At 36.4% G+C, this 22,686-nt stretch overlaps 2 protein-coding genes across 3 annotated transcripts; one reads left to right on the top strand and one right to left on the bottom strand.

The window, feature by feature from the left end:
* Positions 1–4: 4 nt before the first annotated feature.
* On the bottom strand, positions 5–8,747 carry Sirt7 (sirtuin 7). The gene is made up of 6 exons (XM_028176558.2): positions 8,305–8,747; positions 7,026–7,123; positions 5,295–5,697; positions 4,554–4,700; positions 3,478–3,729; positions 5–3,304 (listed from the first exon to the last, which is right to left on the bottom strand). Exons 1-6 carry the CDS (start codon positions 8,548–8,550, stop codon positions 2,582–2,584), a joined length of 1,869 nt encoding a protein of 622 aa, XP_028032359.2. The 5' UTR covers positions 8,551–8,747; the 3' UTR covers positions 5–2,581.
* Positions 8,748–9,856: 1,109 nt separating this feature from the next.
* On the top strand, positions 9,857–13,681 carry RpL38 (ribosomal protein L38). 2 transcript variants are annotated; one of them, XM_028176515.2, is made up of 5 exons: positions 9,857–9,944; positions 10,106–10,136; positions 10,318–10,378; positions 10,925–11,047; positions 13,618–13,681. In XM_028176515.2, exons 2-5 carry the CDS (start codon positions 10,134–10,136, stop codon positions 13,641–13,643), a joined length of 213 nt encoding a protein of 70 aa, XP_028032316.1. In that variant the 5' UTR covers positions 9,857–9,944; positions 10,106–10,133; the 3' UTR covers positions 13,644–13,681. The 2 variants fall into 2 exon arrangements, with proteins under 2 accessions (XP_028032316.1, XP_089590462.1); XM_089734336.1 differs by lacking the exon at positions 9,857–9,944 and having other exon boundaries at positions 9,959–10,136.
* Positions 13,682–22,686: the final 9,005 nt, after the last annotated feature.

Here is a 22,686-nt window from a genome sequence, read left to right as displayed (position 1 = left end):
GCAATTTGATTTGTCATTATTTATTCAATTATGTAAACCATTATCATGTTCTATCATCTCAGTAGTAAATTTTGGAAACCGTCCAAATAAATAATAATATAATGAAAAATGTTGCTGGTTGCTATATTTTAATAATATATTATGTTTCGTATCGGATATTGATAAGTTTGGAATTTATCAAAATTTTTGGACATCTGAATTACACGATTTACAAGTTCCCAACGAAAAGTAATCATTATTTTATTAAAAACATTTTTCTGAAAATATAATCTTATTATACAATGAATTAGAGAGGCTAAAAAATGGAGTTACCAATGGCCGTAAACAGATTATATAAAAAAAAACTATCCACTGCTGTGTGCCGTAATCACTTCTAAAGCCTTCCATTTAATAAAACATTTGGCAACCGACCAGACGTCCAAATGAAACTTTGACAAGAATGTTAATATTCATTTTAATGACATCTTGTTTTTGTGGAAACACTAATTACAATGACAATATAGGTAAACAAAATAATTAGTAAAAAAAACCCGTTTTGTCAATAATACTTGTACAATTATGATAATAAGATAAAGCTAATTCCTTAATAAATTTATTGATAACCATTCAAGGGTTCCATTGCAAGTCATCCAGGCTCCAGGACCAGCCCGATATTTATTGTATCATAAGTATAATTATAATTAATGTATCATCACGAAAGGCACAGGATATTTCTCTGGTTTGTTTGTACATGGTGTTGTATGATAACGGAAGGTAAATGACCTTTCAAGACAATACAGACAATTATTATTAAAATGTGGGTAATAAAATATGGTTTCATTACATTCATGCATGTTACATAAAAGTAACATTAGCTTCATTTGATAAAATTTTGAGCTTTGGAAGCACGTTCGAATGGCTATAACTTAAGCGACTATCAATAATAATAATAATAATAATCTCATTGAATTAAATTAATTCACTACTGTGATGTAGAAATGGTGATATTCATTGATGCGTTCATTCATCATTTTCTCATCTTATAATTAAATCAAATCATTGGCTCACAACAATTTTTACAATTTAAATTCATGAAATGCACGATCACTTACAACTAAACAGTCAACAACAAAAGAAGACAACGAATGCATTCAATTGTTACAGAGTCGGTATATAGATGCAACATTTTACGTACATACGTATAATTAATGTACATACATATATGTAACCTCTATACGATTAATCCTTAAAGAGGTTAATATGTCATTTATAACATTCTTCTTTAGATGACATAAATAGAATTTCGATTATTGAAACATTAGACATATAAAGAGCATTTTTGCAATATTAAAATATAAAAATATATAAAAATAATGGCGAAGTAATAGCTTTAAATGTTGTTTCTCTTTATAAGAGCAACTCAGTTTGTGCTATAGTTTTACGAAGCTGGTTGCGCTATGCGGTTGGTAGAACAAAATTGTAACGGTCATCTATTACAAAAATGAGTGTGGACTGTATTTGCGTTGTTTAACTATGACACTTTTTCGGGCCGTGGCGGGAAGAAACAAAGGAACACAACCCGAGGGAAATTGTGAAGGAAAACGCCGTACCTGGAGAGGATGGAGTCGTCCGAATCACGGCTGCTAGAAGTGCTTGAAGCCAGTTGGTGTATCTTCTATTTTGCACGACACTGTGATACACTGACACTGATGTTGTATAAGAATAAAGTCTTAGGCTATCTCAATAATTAAATCACAAAATAACTGATTTCTGTAATGCGGAGCGCGCGCTAGGTAACCGCCATCTTTTTTTCTTCTTTTCTTTTTTCCTGTGTGCCCGCGTCGCTCGTACTAGCCAATCCAGGGCGCGGGGGATGGGTGAGGAAGGGGAAGGGAAAAGTGTCATAGCTGCCATATTATTATAAAAACATCTATCTACAAATCTGTTATGACGCTGGCGCAACCAGAAGCTAAACTGTATTTTGATACAAATAAAATAATACATTATAAAACAACATTTAAAGCTATTGCTTCACCATTATTTTTATATCTTTTTATATTTTAATATTGCAAAAATGCTCTTTATATGTCTAATGTTCTAATGTTTCAATAATCGAAATTCTATTTATGTCATCTAAAGAAGAATGTTATAAAATATGACATATTAACCTCTTTAAGGTTTAATCGTATAGAGGTTACATATATACGAACATTATTCGAGAGGTTGCCGTGACCAAGTAATGTACAGCAAACAATTTGTTCAAAATTAAAATAACGGAAAAGGTAAATTTATGCATCAATCTAATGTCAAATATATTGTGTAATTGACGATCAATCATATACGCAGCGACGTCGTAAAATAGACTTTAAACGATACGTCAAATAAAGTTTAGTTTACAAAGACAAAATATTCAACGGTCAATATTAGTTGCTGACATACACGACACACACACACCACTTGTACCGAATACAAAAATAAATTAGCGCGACCCCGCCCAGCGTCCTCGGAACATTAACTAATTAAACTAGATCACATATTATTGTTCGTTATGTTTGAGCCCTGGATTCATCCTCGGATCGGGTTGATCCGGGACGGAGGGTCGCTACCGCTTCCTGCGCCGCCCCTTGCGATAGCCCTTCCCGTACCAGCCCCCGGTCTCCTCCCCGTTCGTCCTGCCGTCCTCCCCGTCGCCGCAGCAGGCGCACAGGTACTTCCTGCCCTTGATCTTGCGCCACACCCGGGCCGACAGCGAGGTCTCCCGAGGCGGCCCGTACCATAAGCAGCGACGGGAGCCGAAGTGCTTCTCGCACCACGAGCATTCGGCAGGGCTCGGAGGAGGGGTGGGGGTGGCAGGCGGCTGGGAGATTATCGTATGAAATCCGGAATACAGCGAAGCCCTACACAGCAGGACCGCGCGAGCGATGATGGCGGCTGCCAGCGATCCGTTGCGATCTTCGTGAGGTTCGATTTCGTTCAGTTTACTATCAGGCGGTTCCCTCTTCACGTCCTCCTCTTTCTTCACTAAAGGGAGAGGATCATGTTCTAGAAGTTTCCGCAGACGAGATCCTAACGTACCATTTGACAGTTCCTCTTCTTTCTTTATCCGTTCCGTTTTGATTTCGATTCCGTTCAGTCTGGGATGAGTATTGGGAGTGTGGACGTGGGGCGGTTCGGTGGGAGGGGGCGTGTGCCGGCGGCGGATACGGAAGCGACGTAATTCTGAAGTGGCTGAGCGCGGCGGGGAGCGGGAGGTGGGGCTGGGGGAGGGGGAGGGGGCGTGCTCTTTGCGCAGTAGGATCGTCGCCTCACCGGACATTAAATTTACCTGTAAAAGAAATAAACAAATTGTTTTATTAAAAAACATTTTTCATACTCTTTAATTGTAAGACGATTTTCATATAAATTTTGTGATTTAAAATTCAAAATTATGGTAAAATATACTACTGATCACCTATTCTTCTATTTAATACGTCCTCCTCTTTCATATTTCTGACTAACCTTAAAAGCCTTAAGAGTGGGAGCCTTCAACCGATCTGCTAGCCTCCTCAGTGGCACCTCCTCATCAGAATCCGAGGCCGATGGGGAAGACGCATCAGTGTGGTAAGCGGAGCCGTCGGACGCGGGGTCGTCCCGGAGCGGTGAGCGCCGCGTGGTGTGGGCCTCGGGCGCCGCCAGCGGCTCCGCGTGCCAGATCACGGGGTCCCGGGGGGAGTCGTACCGAGGGACGCGGAGTCGCAGCCGCCGTGCGACCTGGGAATAAATAAATCGAAAATGGGGGTATTGAAGAACTATGACGGAATTTGTGGTCAATAATAGTGTTTTTTTTATTACTTAGATGGGTGGACGAGCTCACAGCCCACCTGGTGTTAAGTGGTTACTGGAGCCCATAGACATCTACAACGTAAACGCGCCACCCACCTTGTGATATAATTTCTAAGGTCTTAGTATAGTTACAACGGCTGCCCCACCCTTCAAACCGAAACGCATTACTGCTTCACGGCAGAAATAAGCAGGGCGGTGGTACCTATCCGCGCGGACTCACAAGTGGTCCTACCACCAGTAATTACGCAAATTATAATTTTGCGGGAAACTACCAGGCGCGCCGATAACCTATTTCTCGGACAAGTTACCGTCTGTTTCAGATGAAATTATTGAAAAATAGAAAAAAATAATAATGAAAAAATTGAAATAGAAAAAAAAAATAGTTAAAAAAAAAACCAAAAAAACCTTTTTATAGAAAATCGAACTAAAAAATAGAAAATTAATTTTAATAAATTTGAATTAAAAATAGTGTCATAAAAAATGATTTTATTGTAAAAAAAAGCGTGGGGTGCATAGTATCAGTAGTTATAAATATTTTATGAACAGATATGAGCAGAACGATTATTTCAATAATATCCTGAAAAGCACCCCACGCTTTTTCTATTTTTTAGTTGGATTTTCAATAAAAGGGTTTTTTTTTGGTTTTTTTTTAAAACTATTATTTATTTATTGTGTATCTTTTTAGCTTGTAATGTGCATTGTGTGCCTAATAAATAAATAAATAATAATAAAAATATTAAAAAATTACTCACCTGTCTCATAACAGTATCGCAACGCGCGTTTATCTTCAGCTTCGCGACGGAGTCTTTGGGCGTCCATTGCAAATTGACAATGTACAGCGCCGGCCTCGACGAGGGGGCGCTGTGCATGCGCCACAGCCGACCGTAACGGCGCAGGACCTGGAAACAATATTTAAAAAAAATAGCAGGATTTTTGTATATCGAAAATAATAATAAAAAAAACGGTGCGCGTGCAATTTGGTGCACGTGAATGAAGTGAAACTTCTTTTTCGATGTGTGTGTAGTATTGTGGTTTTCTTTATTATTCATTCTTAAATGAGATTGCTCTTGTAATAGGGAATGCTGTGTATAAGAGATGCGACATCTTCAACGTTTATATTTTATATATTTTATGTTAAATTATAGATAGAAAAAAATAAATATATTTTTAAATACATACTTCATTAATATATCGGACGCTACTCGTTGCTAACATTCGCTCTGTCTCTTTATATTCCAGGGTAGCGTTAAACTTTTAACGCAACTTTGTTGGAAGTCGCATTAGGAGTTTCACTTCAAAACTTTTTTTTTTTTATAATTTAGAGATTACTGGTGGCCCAAAGGCCTTTCCAGTTTCACCAGGACAGGTGGGCGAGCAAAGGCTCAGCCAGGAGGGCTACCATACCATGTGGAATACACCGGTTCTCGTCCACTTCAAAACTAACTTAAACCAAACGTTACGAAACTCGACATCTTCTGACACCATTAACACACCTTCAGACTAGACCCGAGACACAAGACGACATCGGCTCGAGCAGCATGCCGCAACGCTCCAGCCCAGTTCAAAGGCCAGGCCGCTCTGCCGCGCTCCCCGAAGTGCACTATGGAGTCCCTGAGCTCCGTGCCGCAGGCGTGGCACAGCCGCCTCGTGCCGTGCCGGTGCCGCGCCGTGCGCTCCGTCGTGTCGAACGATCGCAGGTATAGCTTGCGACACGGCGCGCACAACTCCGCGAACATATTGCCGTGAAGTTCGGCCAGCGCTCGGCGGGGCAGGCCGGCGCGCAGGTGGAGACCGTCGCAGTTCTGTGACACGACGAATTTGAGGGCTCCTCGCGCCCACAGGGCGGTTAACGCCATGTGAGTGAAGGTTGGGCTCGCTCGAGATACCTCCACGCGGCTGAAACGTTATATTGAAGAAATAATTTCAAGCTGTCAATTAAATTTTAGTTTAATTCAATAAATTTTTAGGTTTAGGCTACCCCACCCTTCCAACCAAAATGCATTAATGCTTCACGGCAGAAATAAGCAGGGCGGTGGTACCTACAATTACGAGTTTTCAACAGGCCACCAATAATTACGCAATTAAATTACGTGATGTGTTACTCATAACTACATGAATGACATAGAAAAGGGGAAAATGTCTGGTTTGCACAATGAAACTCTAATATAAATTATATTTGTAATTGTATATTGCAGTTCTTTAAAAAATAATTTAAAAAAAACAAAATGCAAATGAAGGCCTCATTTATTAAGATTGTAAATTTATGATGAAATTACAATCAATTTGACAACCAAATTAAAAAGGATAACATGGATAAACTTGGTATTTAAAAAGTCCAATAAAATTTCAGTGGACAGGTTTTATTTTTAAAGAAAAATAAATAAAACAGAATATTGTAGCTACCTGGAACTTGTTTCGCAAATTCTTCTCCTTATTGTAAATGAAACCTTTTACGCCAAGAAATTTTAAAGTGATTATTGAACTGCTAATAAATGTGTCACTTGGTAACATGAACATATTCAAACCTTCTTAAGCGGTGACTGAACTACTTGAAATTAGCTCATAATTTATTTCTTGTTTTACGGTAAAGGTGAGAAAAAATGAAAGAAAAGTGTATTTAACACAAAACAAAATATTTATAGAGGACTAAACAGTTTGGGAACTGATTGTGACATATTTGCTTTTAGATGTTTATGAATAATTTTGAAATAACATCAATAATGAGGTTACAGCTTTTCAGTTTAAGATTTGTTTTTTTCAGTAATCTATGGTTTTTATTAATATCCACACTTTAATAACTTACATTGCATTTTCTTTTGTAAATATTGTTGATTTAATAGAGATATGTACTGTTATTGTTTAGAAAAGGCATTATCTGAGAATCATAGTAAAGTATTGCAATAGGCAACCAGCATTTACTGCTCTTAAGGCCTAAGTATAATATGCCTGTATGGGTTGGTACCAGCACAGTACCAAGTCAGTTGTGAAGAAGTGATCTGTTGTACTTCAAAGAGTGAGACAACTATTATACAATTCATTTGAGACTTCATGTCTCATGGCGGTTTGTAGCATTCACATTTTGATTAGTTTTGTAAACTGAGAGATCAGGCACAGCATATATTTAAGTATACATAAATTTCCTTCCACAAAACGAGTTACGTCAAGTTGAGAAAACAATTCAAAATTAAGTTTCAAAAATAGATAAATTAAATAAGAATATTTACCCAACACTTTCTCCTCGTTGTAGTCGAGTCCATACTCCATGGGGGCCCCTGTAGTCAGGGATGTCAGCTGCCGTGCTAATTCCAGCTCCTGTGTAGACCTAAATAATAAAAGTTATTTTTTGTCATTAAGCAATTAAAAATCTCACGTTGCAAAACCCTACACAAAAACTTAATTTGATTTGTTTATATTCAATTTTAATAACATAAACAAAAAAAAATTTATTTATTATTTTATTTTATTACCAAAATTAAATCATCAATAAAATAGAACGGTGGTATATTAACTGTTGAGTATCTGCGAAAGTGCACAAATTGGGGAAAATGAAACAAAGCCGCTGGAGATCGCTTCTCGGAATCTTCCAAAAAGTCCACTGAAAAAGTCTCAGTAAATAACCACCATTTTACTGAGATTATATTTCATCTCATCTCATTTCATTTAATCTAATGCCAATTGATAAATTTTTCAAATTAATCAACTTCGTTTCATGTCACTCCATATTATTATTTTTATAAAAAAATATGTAGTACGGTATGACACCTTTGCCTTTCCAGTTGGAAAAGTAGCATTACTACTGTCAATTAAAGAGGTTGTAATTTTAAAAGTTTATCAATATCATGTATCTGTCAAAAAATTCTTCTTGCCCTAATTCCACTGTGGGGTCAGTCCATCCATATCTTTCTGAGACACCCCCTCCCTTCCATAACTGCTTAGTTTCATACCCAGTGCCCAGCACCCACAGATATATTATCACAAAAAATATTTAATTTTAAAGTTTCATTATTTTAAGAGGTTAATATGAATTTTGGTAAATAAAATAATTTAAAAATAATAAAATATTAATTAAGTAACTTCATATAATTTTTTTTTTATAATTTTCATTCACTACAATAAACTACAATAAAACTCAACTCAGTTAAAAGGTGGGTTTTATTAATTTTATAAGATTCACTCAATTTACTATAATAAAAAAATGCAGTCATTAGTTAAGTAGCAGATTAACATTGCTTATGTCAATATTTACAGCAAATTTTATTTGAACAAAGCCAATTTGTTAAATTCGAAATGTGAAAATGTTTTTAAATTTTTGTATAATTAAATACCAGTCATGATACACGAGATAACGGTTTTTTATAATAACCCAAATATAATTCAAAAACAAAACTTGTTTTATGTGTCACTAAATACACATGCTGAATTTCAACAATTATAATAATTTAAACCAATCTTAGATGCTTGATTATTTTGTAAGTGTAACTTAGTTGAAGATATACAACTTACAACAAGATGCTTAGCGTTGCGCAGCGCCCTGGCCAGTCTTCGGCATTTTTCTTTCAAGACCCGCGGGCTATCTTCAACTTCGCGTGCTCGCTCTGCTGCTCTAGCCCTTCTAGCAGCTGCGGCTGCAGCAGCTGCCACAGGCCTCACTTTGGTTCCAGGAACATTAGAAGTTGACGGAGCCTGGGTGGTTTCAGCACTAAGCCTAGCGCTCGACCGCACTGCGCCTCGCCCGCCCATGGCTTTCATTAGCGCCGTAATTTAAACGCCCATGCTTCCTTAGATACTCCTATCCTTATTACCCACATGGCGGGTAGTGATAAAGGTTTCAGTTTTAAATGTTTTTATTTTAAATTATAGAGTCACCCAGTCAACACTGCACGCCTTTTACAAAATATTTATGTCAGCCATTGACGCTGTCAGTCTGTCATTCACCTCTAGGGATTGGACAATTTAAATTATTGCTTAGTTCAAAGAGATGACCTACTACCTATCGATACAGTTTATACGTTATCCCTGTTTTCCAATTACAGCACAAGAGCGCATTATGCGGCATAATGCTCAACTAAGCTTCAGCATAATTCGGCATTGTGCGTCACTGAGTCGCATTATGCTCTGTAATTGGAAAAATACCTATATCATTTTGTAACCGTCAATTTTTTTATCGAAGATTAATTATTAAAAAATTTGATATTTAAAATTTTATTTGAAATGAACTTTAATGAACAATAACAATAAAGTAACTTAAAATATTTACAGCCAGTAAATCTTACATTGTCTTATTCTTTTGTCTGACTATATTACATCACATGCATTATCTATGATAGGTATTACTCAGAAGAACAAGTGTGGCGGACGACATCTTCGGTTTTCTGGTATTATTTACTTATCGACTTTTTATTACCCAAATCCCGTATCTCATTAAGCTGTTCTATCCTTTTTAAGGATTTCTCCGTTTGTCATCCTATAATCATCATGGGATTTCTGGTAGTCTACGGATCATCCACGGGATCTACAATGACTGTTCTAAAAGTGTAAAAAAAGTTAATTGACTCTCGACCAACTCCATGGCGGGGATTGGGTAAAATTTTACAAGTTGCGTTTTTGGTTAATAGCTAATATTGTTTTTTTTTTCAAGTTTACCCATTTAATATTGGTAGCTTAATAAATTTATAAACATGTCTTATAGAATTTCCGTCAAACTGAAGAGATATGTTAAAAAGTGTAAAACGGTAGTTTTTTAACTGTTTTGCATTTGTGATAATGCACAGCTATAAAGTTAAAAAATGAAACAAACCAGCTGGACATTGCTTTTCGGATTTTTGAAAAAAGTTCACAAGAGGCTCTTTAAATAACAACCATTTTACTGAGACTTTAATTCACCCCATTTCATCTCGTTTCATTGAATTTTATCCCAATTGATTATAGCCTCAAATAAATCAACTTCACCTCATCTCATCCGTATCATTTTGGCTGCATATTATTTTTCATATGACAGAGCATCTAAAAGATTGGCTGCATGGTGTGACTTTTGCCTTTCCTGTTGGAAAATGAAACTACCAGTCTGCCACTGACAGCTAATAATGTTGACAGTACTTGACAGTTGACAGATACTTTTGTGTTTCTTTTGGACCCTTTGACAGGTAAGATTAGACTAAAATTCTTGAAATCAGTAAATTAATCCTATTTAATCGGGTGATTTTCATTCTGTTATAAAATATATTTTCACCCTTAAATTAAAAGTGCCGTGGTTAAAGTGATTTGTGATAATTTTTTTCGTTAAAAGTGTATATTTCTCTTACAGTGCTGGTTGAAAACTATTCGTCTTCAACATGGTAAGAAATTTAAATATTGAACCAATTTAGAGAGTAAAGCATTACATAAAGTCTCAAATAACCATTATTTTAGTTATATTAACGGTCATTTTTGCTTATAGTCGCAAGAGTGGCCAATAAACAATGTTCTTATGTTGTAAACAGACTATAGTTTATTTTCTAACCTGTGTTATTATTTCAGCCGCGTGAAATCAAAGATATCAAAGACTTTTTAATTAAGGCGAGGAGGAAAGACGCCAAATGTGAGTATTTATAATTCTAACCTAACCTATTCTACGGGTCTAATTAAAAAAATAATACATTCACCATTAGGAAGGTGATAAAGAAATAGAAGAGTAAAATATAAGAATAGGTTAGGTTTAATTTAGAAAAATATATTTAAAAATTTAAATTTAGGTTTAATTAGGTAAAATATAATGTTTATAAGAAAAACAATGAAGACCTTATTAAAACTAAAAAAACAGCAATTTTAATAATTTAAAAACAATATTTATTTGGGATAGATTGGCTGGTCAGTTCTCATGATATAATCTTGACATTCAGTATTTATTAAGCAACTTTTTTCAAAGACATAAATCATGAACTAAAAGCCAGTATAGAAAATTTGATTAAACAATCTAATGTATTACTGGATAATTAAAATGCACAAAAATTGGCATGCATGCATAAGACGGTATTATTATTTTTATACATTTTTCCCTCCTATGCTAATAGCCTTGATAGGCTATTTCAACATCTCTGCAACAAATGCTGTATTAATATCAAGTAAATGATCATTACTGTTTCAGCTGTCAAAATAAAGAAGAACCCTGAGAATGTCAAGTTCAAGGTTCGATGCTCAAGGTTCCTGTACACCCTGGTCATCACTGACAAAGAGAAGGCTGAGAAACTTAAGCAGAGTTTACCTCCAGGTTTATAATTTGTTTTTGTTATTTTTATCTTCTTACACTGGTTTGTGTAAAGCTGTGTTGTGGCTTAGTCTGCAGCAGTCTCTTATAACACTTTAAAGGTCTACTAATTACATAGGTGAATAAGCTCATAGTTCACTTGATATTCAGTGATTACCAGAGTCCATATACATCACAAAATGAACTTTTAAACTAACTGTCTCTTTCGTTGCATTAAATGTAGATGTAATCCAATAAACCCTGAAAGACAATAACTGGTTGGAAAGGCCTCCGTGCCACCAGTAATCCTTCAGTCATAAAAAAAAAGAATAGATGTACAAGTAAACATGATAAACGAGTATTATTATTGATTAGATTTCTGTTTAATTAAACTATAAAGATTAAAATTGATTGTTGTGCGTGTTGCAATGAATTTAATCATAACATACTAAAGAGACAAAAATAGTAAAATTGTTCATTCAATCCTTTGGTCAAACTGGCTTGGATCACTACTCTCAAATACTTCATATCTCCAACCTATGAAATACAAATACTGTGATGAGTTGGGTTTTAATCATAATTTCATTAACTTATTAATCAAAAATTGAGTTAAAGTAGAATGTGGCTTTCACATAAATTATTTCAAATTTAAAATATATTTAATGCATATTATATTGTAAAGGCTCTGCAATAAGCATCAATAATATTTTAATTGTAACAACCAATGATGAATCAAGAAACAATGTAATAATAGTTAATATAAGACTCAAGAAGACTAACCTTTTTGAGTTAGTTTAGTGTTTTTCATATTTGAAATAGGGTTCGAGTGATGTAACTAAAGAACACATATATAAACTGTTTAGCCTTAATAGAAACTAAGTAAGGTCAGTGGACTTTATTCTTAGAGACATGAGTTAAAATAGTTTTTTATTTTTTTATTGCTTTGATGGGAGGATGAGCTCACAGCCCACTGGAGCCTAGGAGTGGGTGATATAAATCGTATATAGATTCAATATCTATATATCGCAGCAATATCGTTGAATCCGATATCGCCACGCACGAAATCTATATATCGATATCAGCCGATACACGATATTGCTCGATGTGATGCGCATCGGCATAACGTACCGATTCGTGAATATCAGCAATATTCGTTTGGTTCGTATCGAATCGGCCAGAGTGAGTGAGCGCACGATAGGGATATCATGTGATGAATGAAACAGAAACAGGCATTATCCATACAATTGTAAACCTTATGTTTAAGTCCATATGTCTGTAGATTATTCTTAGCGTATCAGCAGGATACAATTTAGGAAAGAAGTTTCAACTTTCGACCCTAACTTGAATGCAGTATAGCCTATTTGCATCGTTGAATTTAATTTCACGCGCTTTGACCTTGAACTAGAATTTTTGGACAAGTGTTTATAAATACTTAAAAGTTTTTTGTGTTTCATTTTTAAAGTACACATTTTTCTATTTTTAGTTGAATCCAAATAATTGAGTTTATTTCTTGTGTTTGTATTAAACTTTTGAAATCTACACTCTTTTGGTATATTTTGTAATTTTAAATTAAGACACAAAATACTAAAAACTGAAAATAATGTAGCCAGTCCTAAGCCTGGTAAAAGCATGAAGGAAAGTTTTTTTGATATTTTTATTTTCATGTTCTTTTTATTACTTTAAAATCATATTATAAATTGATATCAGAAAACCAACCGTATAACGTTGACTTAAATCTATATCTACTACGATATTATATCAGCGTATCGTTTCAAATCTCAAATATCATGAATCGAGAAAATCTACTAGCATCCATCAATATATAGATTCAGAAAATATATAGATTCAATATCCGATATTGATACTCGATATATAGATACGATTCGATACGCGGCAAAACCGATATCACCCACTCCTACGGAGCCCATAGACATCTACAACGTTAATGCGCCACCCACCCACGCCACCTTGAGATATAAGTTATAAGGTCTCAAGTATAGTTACAACGGCTGCCCCACCCTTCAAACCGAAACGCATTACTGTTTTACGGCAGAAATAGGCAGGGTGGTGGTACTCACGCGCGCGGACTAGAGGTCCTACCACCAGTAACAGTATGTTACTTTATGTTAAATTAAAATTATTTATTAGCCTTAAAACGGCCGTCTGGTGTAGTGGTAAGTGACATGGTCATTACACAAGGGGGTCGCGGGCTCGAATCCCGCCAATTGAGGATATTTGTATGATAAATATAAAATGTCTTTTCCAGGGTTATGGATGTATACTAAATATATGTATTTGTATAATAAAAATCTTACATTTATTTCCGTTACCTGGTACCTATAACACAAGTTCTTTATGAACTTATCACGGGACCAGTTAAAGTGGCGTGTTCGTTAGTAAATATTTATATTTATTTATTTATTGAGCTAGATTGTAGATTGTATTGTACTAGATCCTAGTATTGTGCCGCGCTTAGGTTTTGGTAAATTACATAAATAATAAATAAAAAACAATAGAAACAAAATTCTCACAATTTTTTGTAAAGTTAAGACTAATTTCAAATAGTAACTAATGAATTTGTATAATTGTTTCAGGTCTCCAAGTTAAAGAAGTAAAGTGATGTAACTAGGTTAAAGAAATAAAAAAAATAGAAAATTATATTGTTTTTTCATTATAAACACTTTATTACATAATACTACTGGTATTTGCGTAGGTAGACTGTCCATTGGATATTAAGCGAAAATCGGACCCCATAGACACTCACACAACGTCAAAGTTCATCTGTATGGTCTCTTGTACGTAAGGATGACATTCATGCTGCTTTAATTTTAAAAAGAAATCTATAGTATGAACAGAACCTCCAGGAACTTCTACATTATCTAAGAATTAATTTTGATCATTTTTCAAAATTGTCTTTTAATTCTATTTGTAAATTAAAAACAATACGATGAGAAAATAAGAAAAATGTATTATTGAAAATTTAAAACAAATTACAAATGAAACACCGTTTTGAAAATATGCGATGTGTCTAACAATTACTGTTTTTGAAGTTTGGCTACGTTTCAGCATATGAAGTCTGAGAAATTATGCATTTCGCATTTCCCTCTTTTACATAGGTGCGAATTAGGATTGCCGGTCTGACAAAAATAAAAACTTTGATCTATTTCAGTCGAAGTATTCATTTTTTCATTGCTTAAACTGGAATTCACTGCCCGTCTGGTGTTAAGTGGTTACTGGAACCCATTTACATTAAAATGTGTATAGGGCGACTCCCCTTGAGACATAAAGTTACTGCATATTTTGTTTATTATGAATAAAAACGACCATACCGCTCACCTGGAAGAATGGAATTTTCGAATGGAGAGTACCAGAATGCCGAGACAATTGCTATATGGAAAACCAGAGGGCCGCGGAAGTCGTGGCAGACCCAAACTCCTGGAAAACTGGAAGGAGAAAGCCCTGAACAGAGCAGTCTGGAGAGACATACTGGACTAGGCTAAGGCCCACCCTGGGCTGTAAGGCCTAAGATGATGATGATGATGACACCGCTCACCTGCTGATGAGGCGTCACTGTATCGAGCCTTCGATCCTTTCGTAATATTGCTTTGCGTCATATCTTTGGATATTTAGTTTTAATACTAATAGTGGGTAGGTATGAAATCTGAACTTTAATAAACCTAATGGTAATTGTAATCACCTTGACAGCATCGAACGGTATACTGCAAATAGGTCTATTAAACACAGGTCTAAACTTTAGGGAGTGGACACTTCACAATGTCTTATTATGTTATTCGTAAATTGTGCGTAAGACTTATTCCGCTGTGTGAAGAACTTTATTTACTACTAACTGACCCGGCAGACTTCGTTGTGCTTCAATCGATAAATAGACCTAAAGTTTTGTATAAAATAAACTTAAAACAAACCAAAGGAATCCGTCCGACGGGGGGACACATCAAAGGAAAAACAAAATTGTTATTTTTATTTCATTCCGAACATTTTCATATTTACTTACCTTTTAAATTACAATTATAAGAACAAGCCAGGGCTTCTTTTCGGTCAAGTATAGATGGTATGAAATTATTATGTTGGACCATAAATATAGGAGTACACGCAAGATCCACGCTATATGGTAATGGAAATATGAAAATAGACAATTTTCAGAAGGCAAATGTGGGTTGATGATGAAGTATTCGTAACATGTAATACAATTCTAATAAATTTGGTAAGACATTTCGATATTTAGGTTGAATTCTATAATAAGGTGAAGCCTTTAGACAAACGTGTCGCGTAATGTATTCAAATATAAGAAAATTGAGTATGAAACGATTGTCTGTACAAGGCAACTCTGAATCTCTGTTGTTTGGGTTGTAAGTGCGTCTTGTCAAATGTAAGTATAACAAGACTACTTCAACGGGTATTAATTAATGACATCGATAAATAATAACTGGCTAATTCAGAAAACCACCCGGGACACCAGCGTCCCAGGCGCCATTAAGCACGCCGAATGCAGGCGACGTTGGAGAAAGCTGGTGCAGAAACTAGACCAAGGTCAGTCATAAATGTATATACCCCAACATCTATAACGCTAACAAAATAGGCATGAGTTAAGAATGTTACTTATTGATTTTCAATTGGTGTACCTGAAGATTTGTTTCCGGAGGGTTCCGATGGGTTATCTTTGTATTGCCTGGGAGGATGAAATCCTCCGAGTGGTCAGCACGGAACAACGTAAATGTCGCCATCCAACTTATGATGTCGAAGTTCTAATTGAATAGTATTATATAACGGCTGTGTCAATTTAAAGTGGGAATGCATGATTCCCATATCGTACCAGATATAGTTTTTTTATTTTATTGCTTAGATGGTTGGACACGCTCACAGCCCACCCGGTGTTAAGTGGTTACTGTAGCCCATAGACATCTACAACGTAAATGCGCCACCCATCTTGAGATATAAGTTCTAAGTTCTCAGTATAGTTACAACGGCTGCCCCACCCTTCAAACCGAAACGCATTGCTGCTTCACGGCAGAAATAGGCAGGGCGGTACCTACCCGCGCGGACTCACAAGAGGTCCTACCACCAGTAAGTACCACCAGTACCACCAATCAAGACTAGCGACCCGCCCTCGCTTCGCTTCGGAAACATTAAATGTTATTATTGATAGCCGAGTCCCGCGATGTTACCCGCGGTTATCGTCGTAACGCGGGTGATGCTGCGAAGCGAAGCTAGTCTAAAAATGTAGCGTAAGGTACTCCTTATATCATCAGCTACCTATCAGTGAAATTCTCGTCAAAATCGGTCCAGCCGTTTCAGAGATTAGCCGGAACAAACAGACAGACAGACAAAAATTGTAAAAAAAATTGTTTTGGTGTATGTACCGTATATATATTCATATGTATGTAGTACAAAGCGGTTATTTTAATATTACAAACAGACTCCAATTTTATTTACATGTATAGATGATGTAGACTAAGTTTGTTTGAGCGGAAACTAAAGCCAAAGGGACTACAAGATGAACACCGTTGGCCAGAGTTAATTACATATTTAACTCATATCGGCAATCCTATAGGTACCTACATTAAAAAATCATCCATCGACAGGAATAGGCTAAGTGAATGGCTTTTGTTTTTATCTGTATGAACCCTACGAAAACATCATGAATTGTCATGGCTTAAATGATAAATAAGACTGTCGGTATACTTGTACGACTATGCCGTTCTTCAAGTCCCGTAAAACAGGTACCAATTTTCCTAATGAACTATATACTTAAGACATTATCAATGATTTCAACCATCGTCCACCTGTCCTGGTGAAACTGGAAAGATCCCTAGGTCACCAGTAATTCCTCATTCATAAAAAAATAAATGATTTCAATGATGAAGGAATAACGTCATGTAATAAAATTAAAACCTGTAAAAAAAGAGAGAATTTGCGTAAATACATGGGTGTGGTATTCACATCCTTGATGTCTATAGGCTGCGGTACCAGATAGGCGGTGAGTTTCTTCACTCGTCTAAGCATTATTTGTGTATAAAGTAGTAAGATGTGTTTACGCGGTAAAAATATAGTCGTCCCCTTATACAATCTGCTCTCAACGCGTACCTATATCTTTCTGAACTGGAACAGGCGCGTCTCTGCAAGCCACTGTAAACATAAACAGCACGAGTAATCAGCACCTCGCCGAAAATTCGCACTCTTTATGGAAATTTTATATTCAATTTAGCTTGCGGTGAGCTCTGGAGTAAACCAGTAAGGTTCTTGCTACAGTACAATGCGTGCGAGTCTTGCGAGTCAGCGAGCTTTGAGCGATTGTTTCTTGTTAGCTACTCCTGCAATGTGTTACAATGACAGGCTGTATTGGAATATTTAAAATGCAGGAAAGCATTTGATCGGATTAAAAGTGCTATGATAAAAAAATGTATATTTATATAAAAAAACAAATTTTATTATATTTATAGTAATAAATAATCAAGGTTTCATCGTTAAAAATTTAAAATTGGCTTACAAGCCACAAACTCGCAATTGAAATAGAAGGTCCATTTAGCGAACTCCAAAAAGCAAAGAACAAGAGTTACTAGACCGTCGGTTCGTATGTTGCAATAATTTTACTTAGGGAGTACAGTGTGCTTAGTGCGAGTTTTTTAAAGTTCTCGATAGCGCAAAAATTCATTCAAATTTGTATGCAGTTGGATCACCGCTCCTAGCGGCCAACGTAGGCAAACTTTTATTTGAATAAACTTACGTTATCGAGAAAGTTAAAAAACTTACACTAAGCACACTGACGTCATATATAAAAATATCGGTGTATTTAATAAGTCGCTAGGTTAACATTCACCGCAACAACAAAGATAGGTCCGCATATGTCACTCATGAGTGAATTAAAAGTAGCGTGCTCAAGTGAGAGCCATAGACTAACGAGCGAACTTCTGTCGACTTTATGGAACTGTGGGATCTCATAGACTCATAGGCTGCGTGATGATTGCTAACTTGGATATCGCTCTTTTAGAATTATAGAGTCACCGCGTCTGTTTAGTTAAAGAGAGGCGCAAACAGTAGTATGCCGTTTGTGTTTTCACTAAGTCGTTGCGTGTTTATTGTTGTAGCGACTTGCTAAGTAAGCTGTGGCTTAATTGACATTGAGTCAATCTTTGACTCAAAAATACAATTTAGTTGAAAACATAACAATTATTAGGACTATCTTTTAAAAAATCCATGGATATAGTCAAATATAGACCCGATTTGCGACTACTTTTAAATAAATTATAAAAAAAAAATATATATTGTTTTATTTTTATTTTTGCTCAATTTTTTAGTAAAGTTCATGTACATAAATAATAATAATAAAAATGAATTAAAATTAAAATACTATAATATATTTTTTAAATTATTTTCTATAATCTCACTTTTTTATTATCAACATAATACAATTACATTACATAATACAATACATAAAACACTTTTTTTCCTGTCGATATAAGTATTCGGTCGCATTTGGATTATGGCTGTCGCATCTCGGAATACCTTTGTGTAGTGTAGCATCGGGCTTGGCGTCGCGGCTCGTGCCTCGTCGTCTGAGCATTACTTTGTGAAGTCTTGTCGTTATCATAATTATGTTGAACTCGCGATATTTCAGGATTGAGTTCTGCCTCCCGACTTTATTACGTTATCAACTCACAAGCGTTAACATGATTTCGTATTGAAATTTAAAAGGAAGATGTCAAAAATTTTGTCTCTAAATTCGGTCTTTGGAATGTTATTTTTCCTTTTCTTTACTTGTACTTGCAAACGAAGTGATGAAATTTATATTTTTCCTATCGTTACTAGGATGATTTGGAACCGTAACGGAACAAACTTGTTTCAAATCTTCAAATCCCACAGTTTTTATAGGAGGCATAGCATACTTTTACAATCAAATCCTTTACTACTTTTTGTTGAAATACGAATATTAATTATTAGGATTTCTTTTACCTACCTATTCTAGTAACCTCCAGGGGTTATACTAGATTAGCCGAGAGATTAGGCGAGTTAATCCTGGCGAATTTGCTAACACGAGTCCTAGCAAGAGCAGTGCTTCGCAGAATCTACCACTGGATCGGAAACGTGACCCAATGAGAAGATCCGGTGAGAAAATCTGTGGGCTGTGACTGAGGGTTTTTGCAGCAGTGGCAGCTTATGGAATACTTTGATAGCATGATTTTTTCATAGCAGAGCTCTGCACGGTGAGCAGACTTCGTAACAATGAGCTCATAAAGATTGGTTTTAAACAATACTTTATTCAACAATAAGAATATTATTCTAGAAATAGCAATTTTAAGGTGGAACCAAAGTGCATCGGCTTCTGTGCTTCCTTCAGCGCTTCTTCATCTGACGAAGATGAGTGAGTATTTAAATGTATAAGGTGTCGTAAGGTCAAATGAAAATATCGTGAACTTGCAATAACATTTATATTTGAAGACACTAATAGCAGATGGATTAGGGTAACATTAATAATAAGCGCGTTACTGGTTTCGTGGATAGACGAAGGGTCTATGTGTAACTGGGAGAGTATTAATATATTATTATTATTAACTATGATGAATGTCTTTTAGATTCTGTTAGAGACCAAAGAGTCAATGTTTACCTGATAGTTTTAATTTTTTATTTTATTGTTTATATGGGTGAACGAGCTCACAGCCCACTTGGTGTTAAGTGGTTACTGGAGCCCATCTACATCTGCAACCTAAATGCGCAACCCACCTTGAGATATAAGTTCTAAGGTCGCAAGTATAGTTACAACGGCTGCCCCACCCTTCAAGCCGAAACGCATTACTGCTTCACGGCAAAAATAGGGAGGGTGGTGGTCCCAGATGTGAATGCTGTCACCCACCTAGCTAGATAAGGTCGAAATGTCAGTTGTAGCTCGGCTGTCCTTCCCTTCAAGAACACTTGATTTCTTTTCGGCAGAAATGAGCAGGGTGTTATTGCTTGTCCGAGTCATCTCACAACGCGTTTTACCTCTAGTAACTTACAGCTGGTGATTTCAGTACAATACTGAAAGAACGTTATCGTCCATTTCTTTCTGATTTCCTTGGCTGCGGGAAGAGGCACATGGTCGCGCCAATCTAGGCCGCAATGTCGGCTGTCAATGTGTAGCTTAACATCAATGTAGCCTATCCCATCCCATCTAAAGAGAAGAACACATCTGCGCAAAACACCGAATGTAGTTTTCTCGACAACTTTGTAAACGTTAAAAGATTGAAACGTAAAGCGTTTAAGCCGTGTGTTGGTCGCAGGTGCCTGTCGGGATAACGACATTGATAATACAACGACTGGCTCAGTTTTATCGTCCAATCCGGGCCCAACCGGACCGGAACTGATTGGGCAATCCGGATAACAGCCGACGGGCTCAAGTTAACTTTACATTGCTTTCTATAAAGGGTTAATTGGTGTTTTAAATGTATTTTTGATTGGATGAACATTGCTTGATTTAAATTTAACTGATAATATCACGTTTGGTAATGCAGTTACAGTTGCCGTGTTAATCTGCTGCCTACAATATCTATGTACTTTCTAACTCAGAAGAAACAAACATTGGAATCAACATTTTTGCAGTAATGATGCGGGGCTTGGGTTTAAAGGTAAGTATTCTGTAAAAGTACACATTACTGTAGAATTTCCCTACGTTTTTATGCTTTTCAAAGCCAAACGAGAATATGGTCTACTTGATGGCAAGTAGTTGCTGGTACAAATCACGCTCGGCCCCGAATTAGGATTCACTGTGTTATGGGTATCGGAGACGGAAATACATAGTTATATAGGTCCTCATCGTCGCATCGTTTCCTCACTGCTGAGGGTCGTGACCATTATACTTCGACATGATTTTACTCCTTGTAATGTCCCGCCAGCGCCTCCGATCATTGGCCGCATGAAGGGCGTCGTGGAATGGGATCTCTAGTGTGGTGCGGATGCGGATTTGGTCGAACCAAGGTACCAGTTATATAGGTACGTTTAATTAAATACACATATATTATATCTTTAAACGAGCAATTATTGTATATATATGTGTATATATATATATATATATATAATCTGAATCTCGGAAACGGCTCCAACGATTTTCATAAAATTTATTTTCTGAAAATGTTATTTTATTCGTGTTTTCAATAATCAACTTTATCGATAATTTTGATTTTTTCTTTAAATGACCAGTTCATTTTTATTATTATTCTGTCAGTAAGATCGAAAAATATTATTCGTATTTCAACATTTTATCAATATGTAATTCATATTTAAATATAATTTTTAAAAACACAATTTATCAAAAAGAAAAAAAACCGAGCAAAGCTCGGTCATTAATTAGTAGATAATTAATACACAGACAAAGAGCAAGCAAACTTGTTTATCACACGAATGTTTGCCCAATATAAAATTGAACCCACGACTTTTGGCACAACAGTCAGGGTCGCTAACTTGGCTCTTAGCTAAGGCGGCTTACTTCTGTCCAGACAGTGCTCAGGTCCGTTGGCGACGGTAAGTTCTCACGATCAGGTGGGTCGTATGCTCGTCTGCCTATAAGGGCAATAAAAACTACCACACCACCGAGTCAGTCATGGACATCAACGGTTCCAGAACCACAACCATACCGATGCCTACTGCTTAGGGCTCTCCTCCACAATCTCCTCACGAAGGCCAATCTTGGGTCCAACTCAATGGTATTACGGTTGGTCCACTCATCAATACCTAATAAGTATCTAAATAGGACGTGCGGTGCATTCGTATCTAGCGATGTAACGGTGTTCGAATCCCACAGGCGGTACCAATTTTTCTAATGACATACGTACTTGACAAATGTTCACGATGAAGGAATAACATCGTGTAATAAAAATCAAACCCGCAAAATTATAATTTGCGTAATTACTGGTAGTAGGACCTCTTGTGAGTCCGCAAGGGTAGGTATAACCATTCCGCCGCTTCTGCTGTGAAGCAGTAATGCCTTTCGGTTTGAAAGTTGGGGCAGCCATTGTAGCTATACTGAGACATTAGAACTTATATCTCAAGGTGGGTGGCGCATTTACGTTGTAGATATCTATGGGATCCAGTAAGCATTTAACACCAGGTGGGCTGTGAGCTCGTCCACCCAACTAAAAAAAAACAAGCATCTGAGATTTATTTTATTGCGGTTGCAGGCTGACAATCATATGGTCCGCCCATTAGGTAGTCATCGCCATCAACGGATGTCAACGATGCCAGTTAAGCCGCGACTTAAAAATGTGCACTTGTTACTGTTTCCATTTTAGATCACAGTTTTCACGGGCGCGTTCTAAACATTATAGATTTAGCAACGTCCATTAGTGAAGCGGCCCCGTTTTAAGCATCCCTATATTTTGTAATTTTCTCGTAATCTTGTGCACTGAGCCGTCCGCTAAGCGAACGTTTTATGTAATTAAACCCCTTCAACGAGTGAAACCTAGTTAATGGTCATGTAATTCAAATCCGGGTGGGTTTCAGCGCAGTGTTTGTCGACATCCTATGTAAATAGGCGGCGACTTGCCTGGCCCGAGGTTTGTTTGGCGAAGACCTAAAGCTCAGTGTGACAGTACCGATTGTTTTCGATCGCACATAAATAAATATAGCAGCTTCAAAAGCGCGATTAGTACTCGTTGATGTAATAACTGGCACATATC

Source organism: Bombyx mandarina, chromosome 17 (genome assembly GCF_030267445.1).
Source record: "Bombyx mandarina strain Sakado chromosome 17, ASM3026744v2".
Taxonomy (NCBI): Eukaryota; Metazoa; Arthropoda; class Insecta; order Lepidoptera; family Bombycidae; genus Bombyx; species Bombyx mandarina.
This window is presented reverse-complemented; position numbering and strand designations above follow the sequence as displayed.

What these genes read in the sequence shown, in the direction of transcription:
- Sirt7 (XM_028176558.2), bottom strand. Translation starts at nt 8,550, where the DNA reads ATGAAAGCCATGGGCGGGCGAGGCGCAGTGCGGTCGAGCGCTAGGCTT. An exon ending in GCAACGCTAAGCATCTTGTT is followed by an intron (nt 7,124 to 8,304) that starts GTAAGTTGTATA and finishes TTTATTATTTAG; the next exon opens with GTCTACACAGGAGCTGGAAT. An exon ending in GCGATACTGTTATGAGACAG is followed by an intron (nt 3,730 to 4,553) that starts GTGAGTAATTTT and finishes ATTTATTCCCAG; the next exon opens with GTCGCACGGCGGCTGCGACT.
- RpL38 (XM_028176515.2), top strand. An exon ending in GAGGAGGAAAGACGCCAAAT is followed by an intron (nt 10,379 to 10,924) that starts GTGAGTATTTAT and finishes TTACTGTTTCAG; the next exon opens with CTGTCAAAATAAAGAAGAAC. An exon ending in TAAGCAGAGTTTACCTCCAG is followed by an intron (nt 11,048 to 13,617) that starts GTTTATAATTTG and finishes TAATTGTTTCAG; the next exon opens with GTCTCCAAGTTAAAGAAGTA.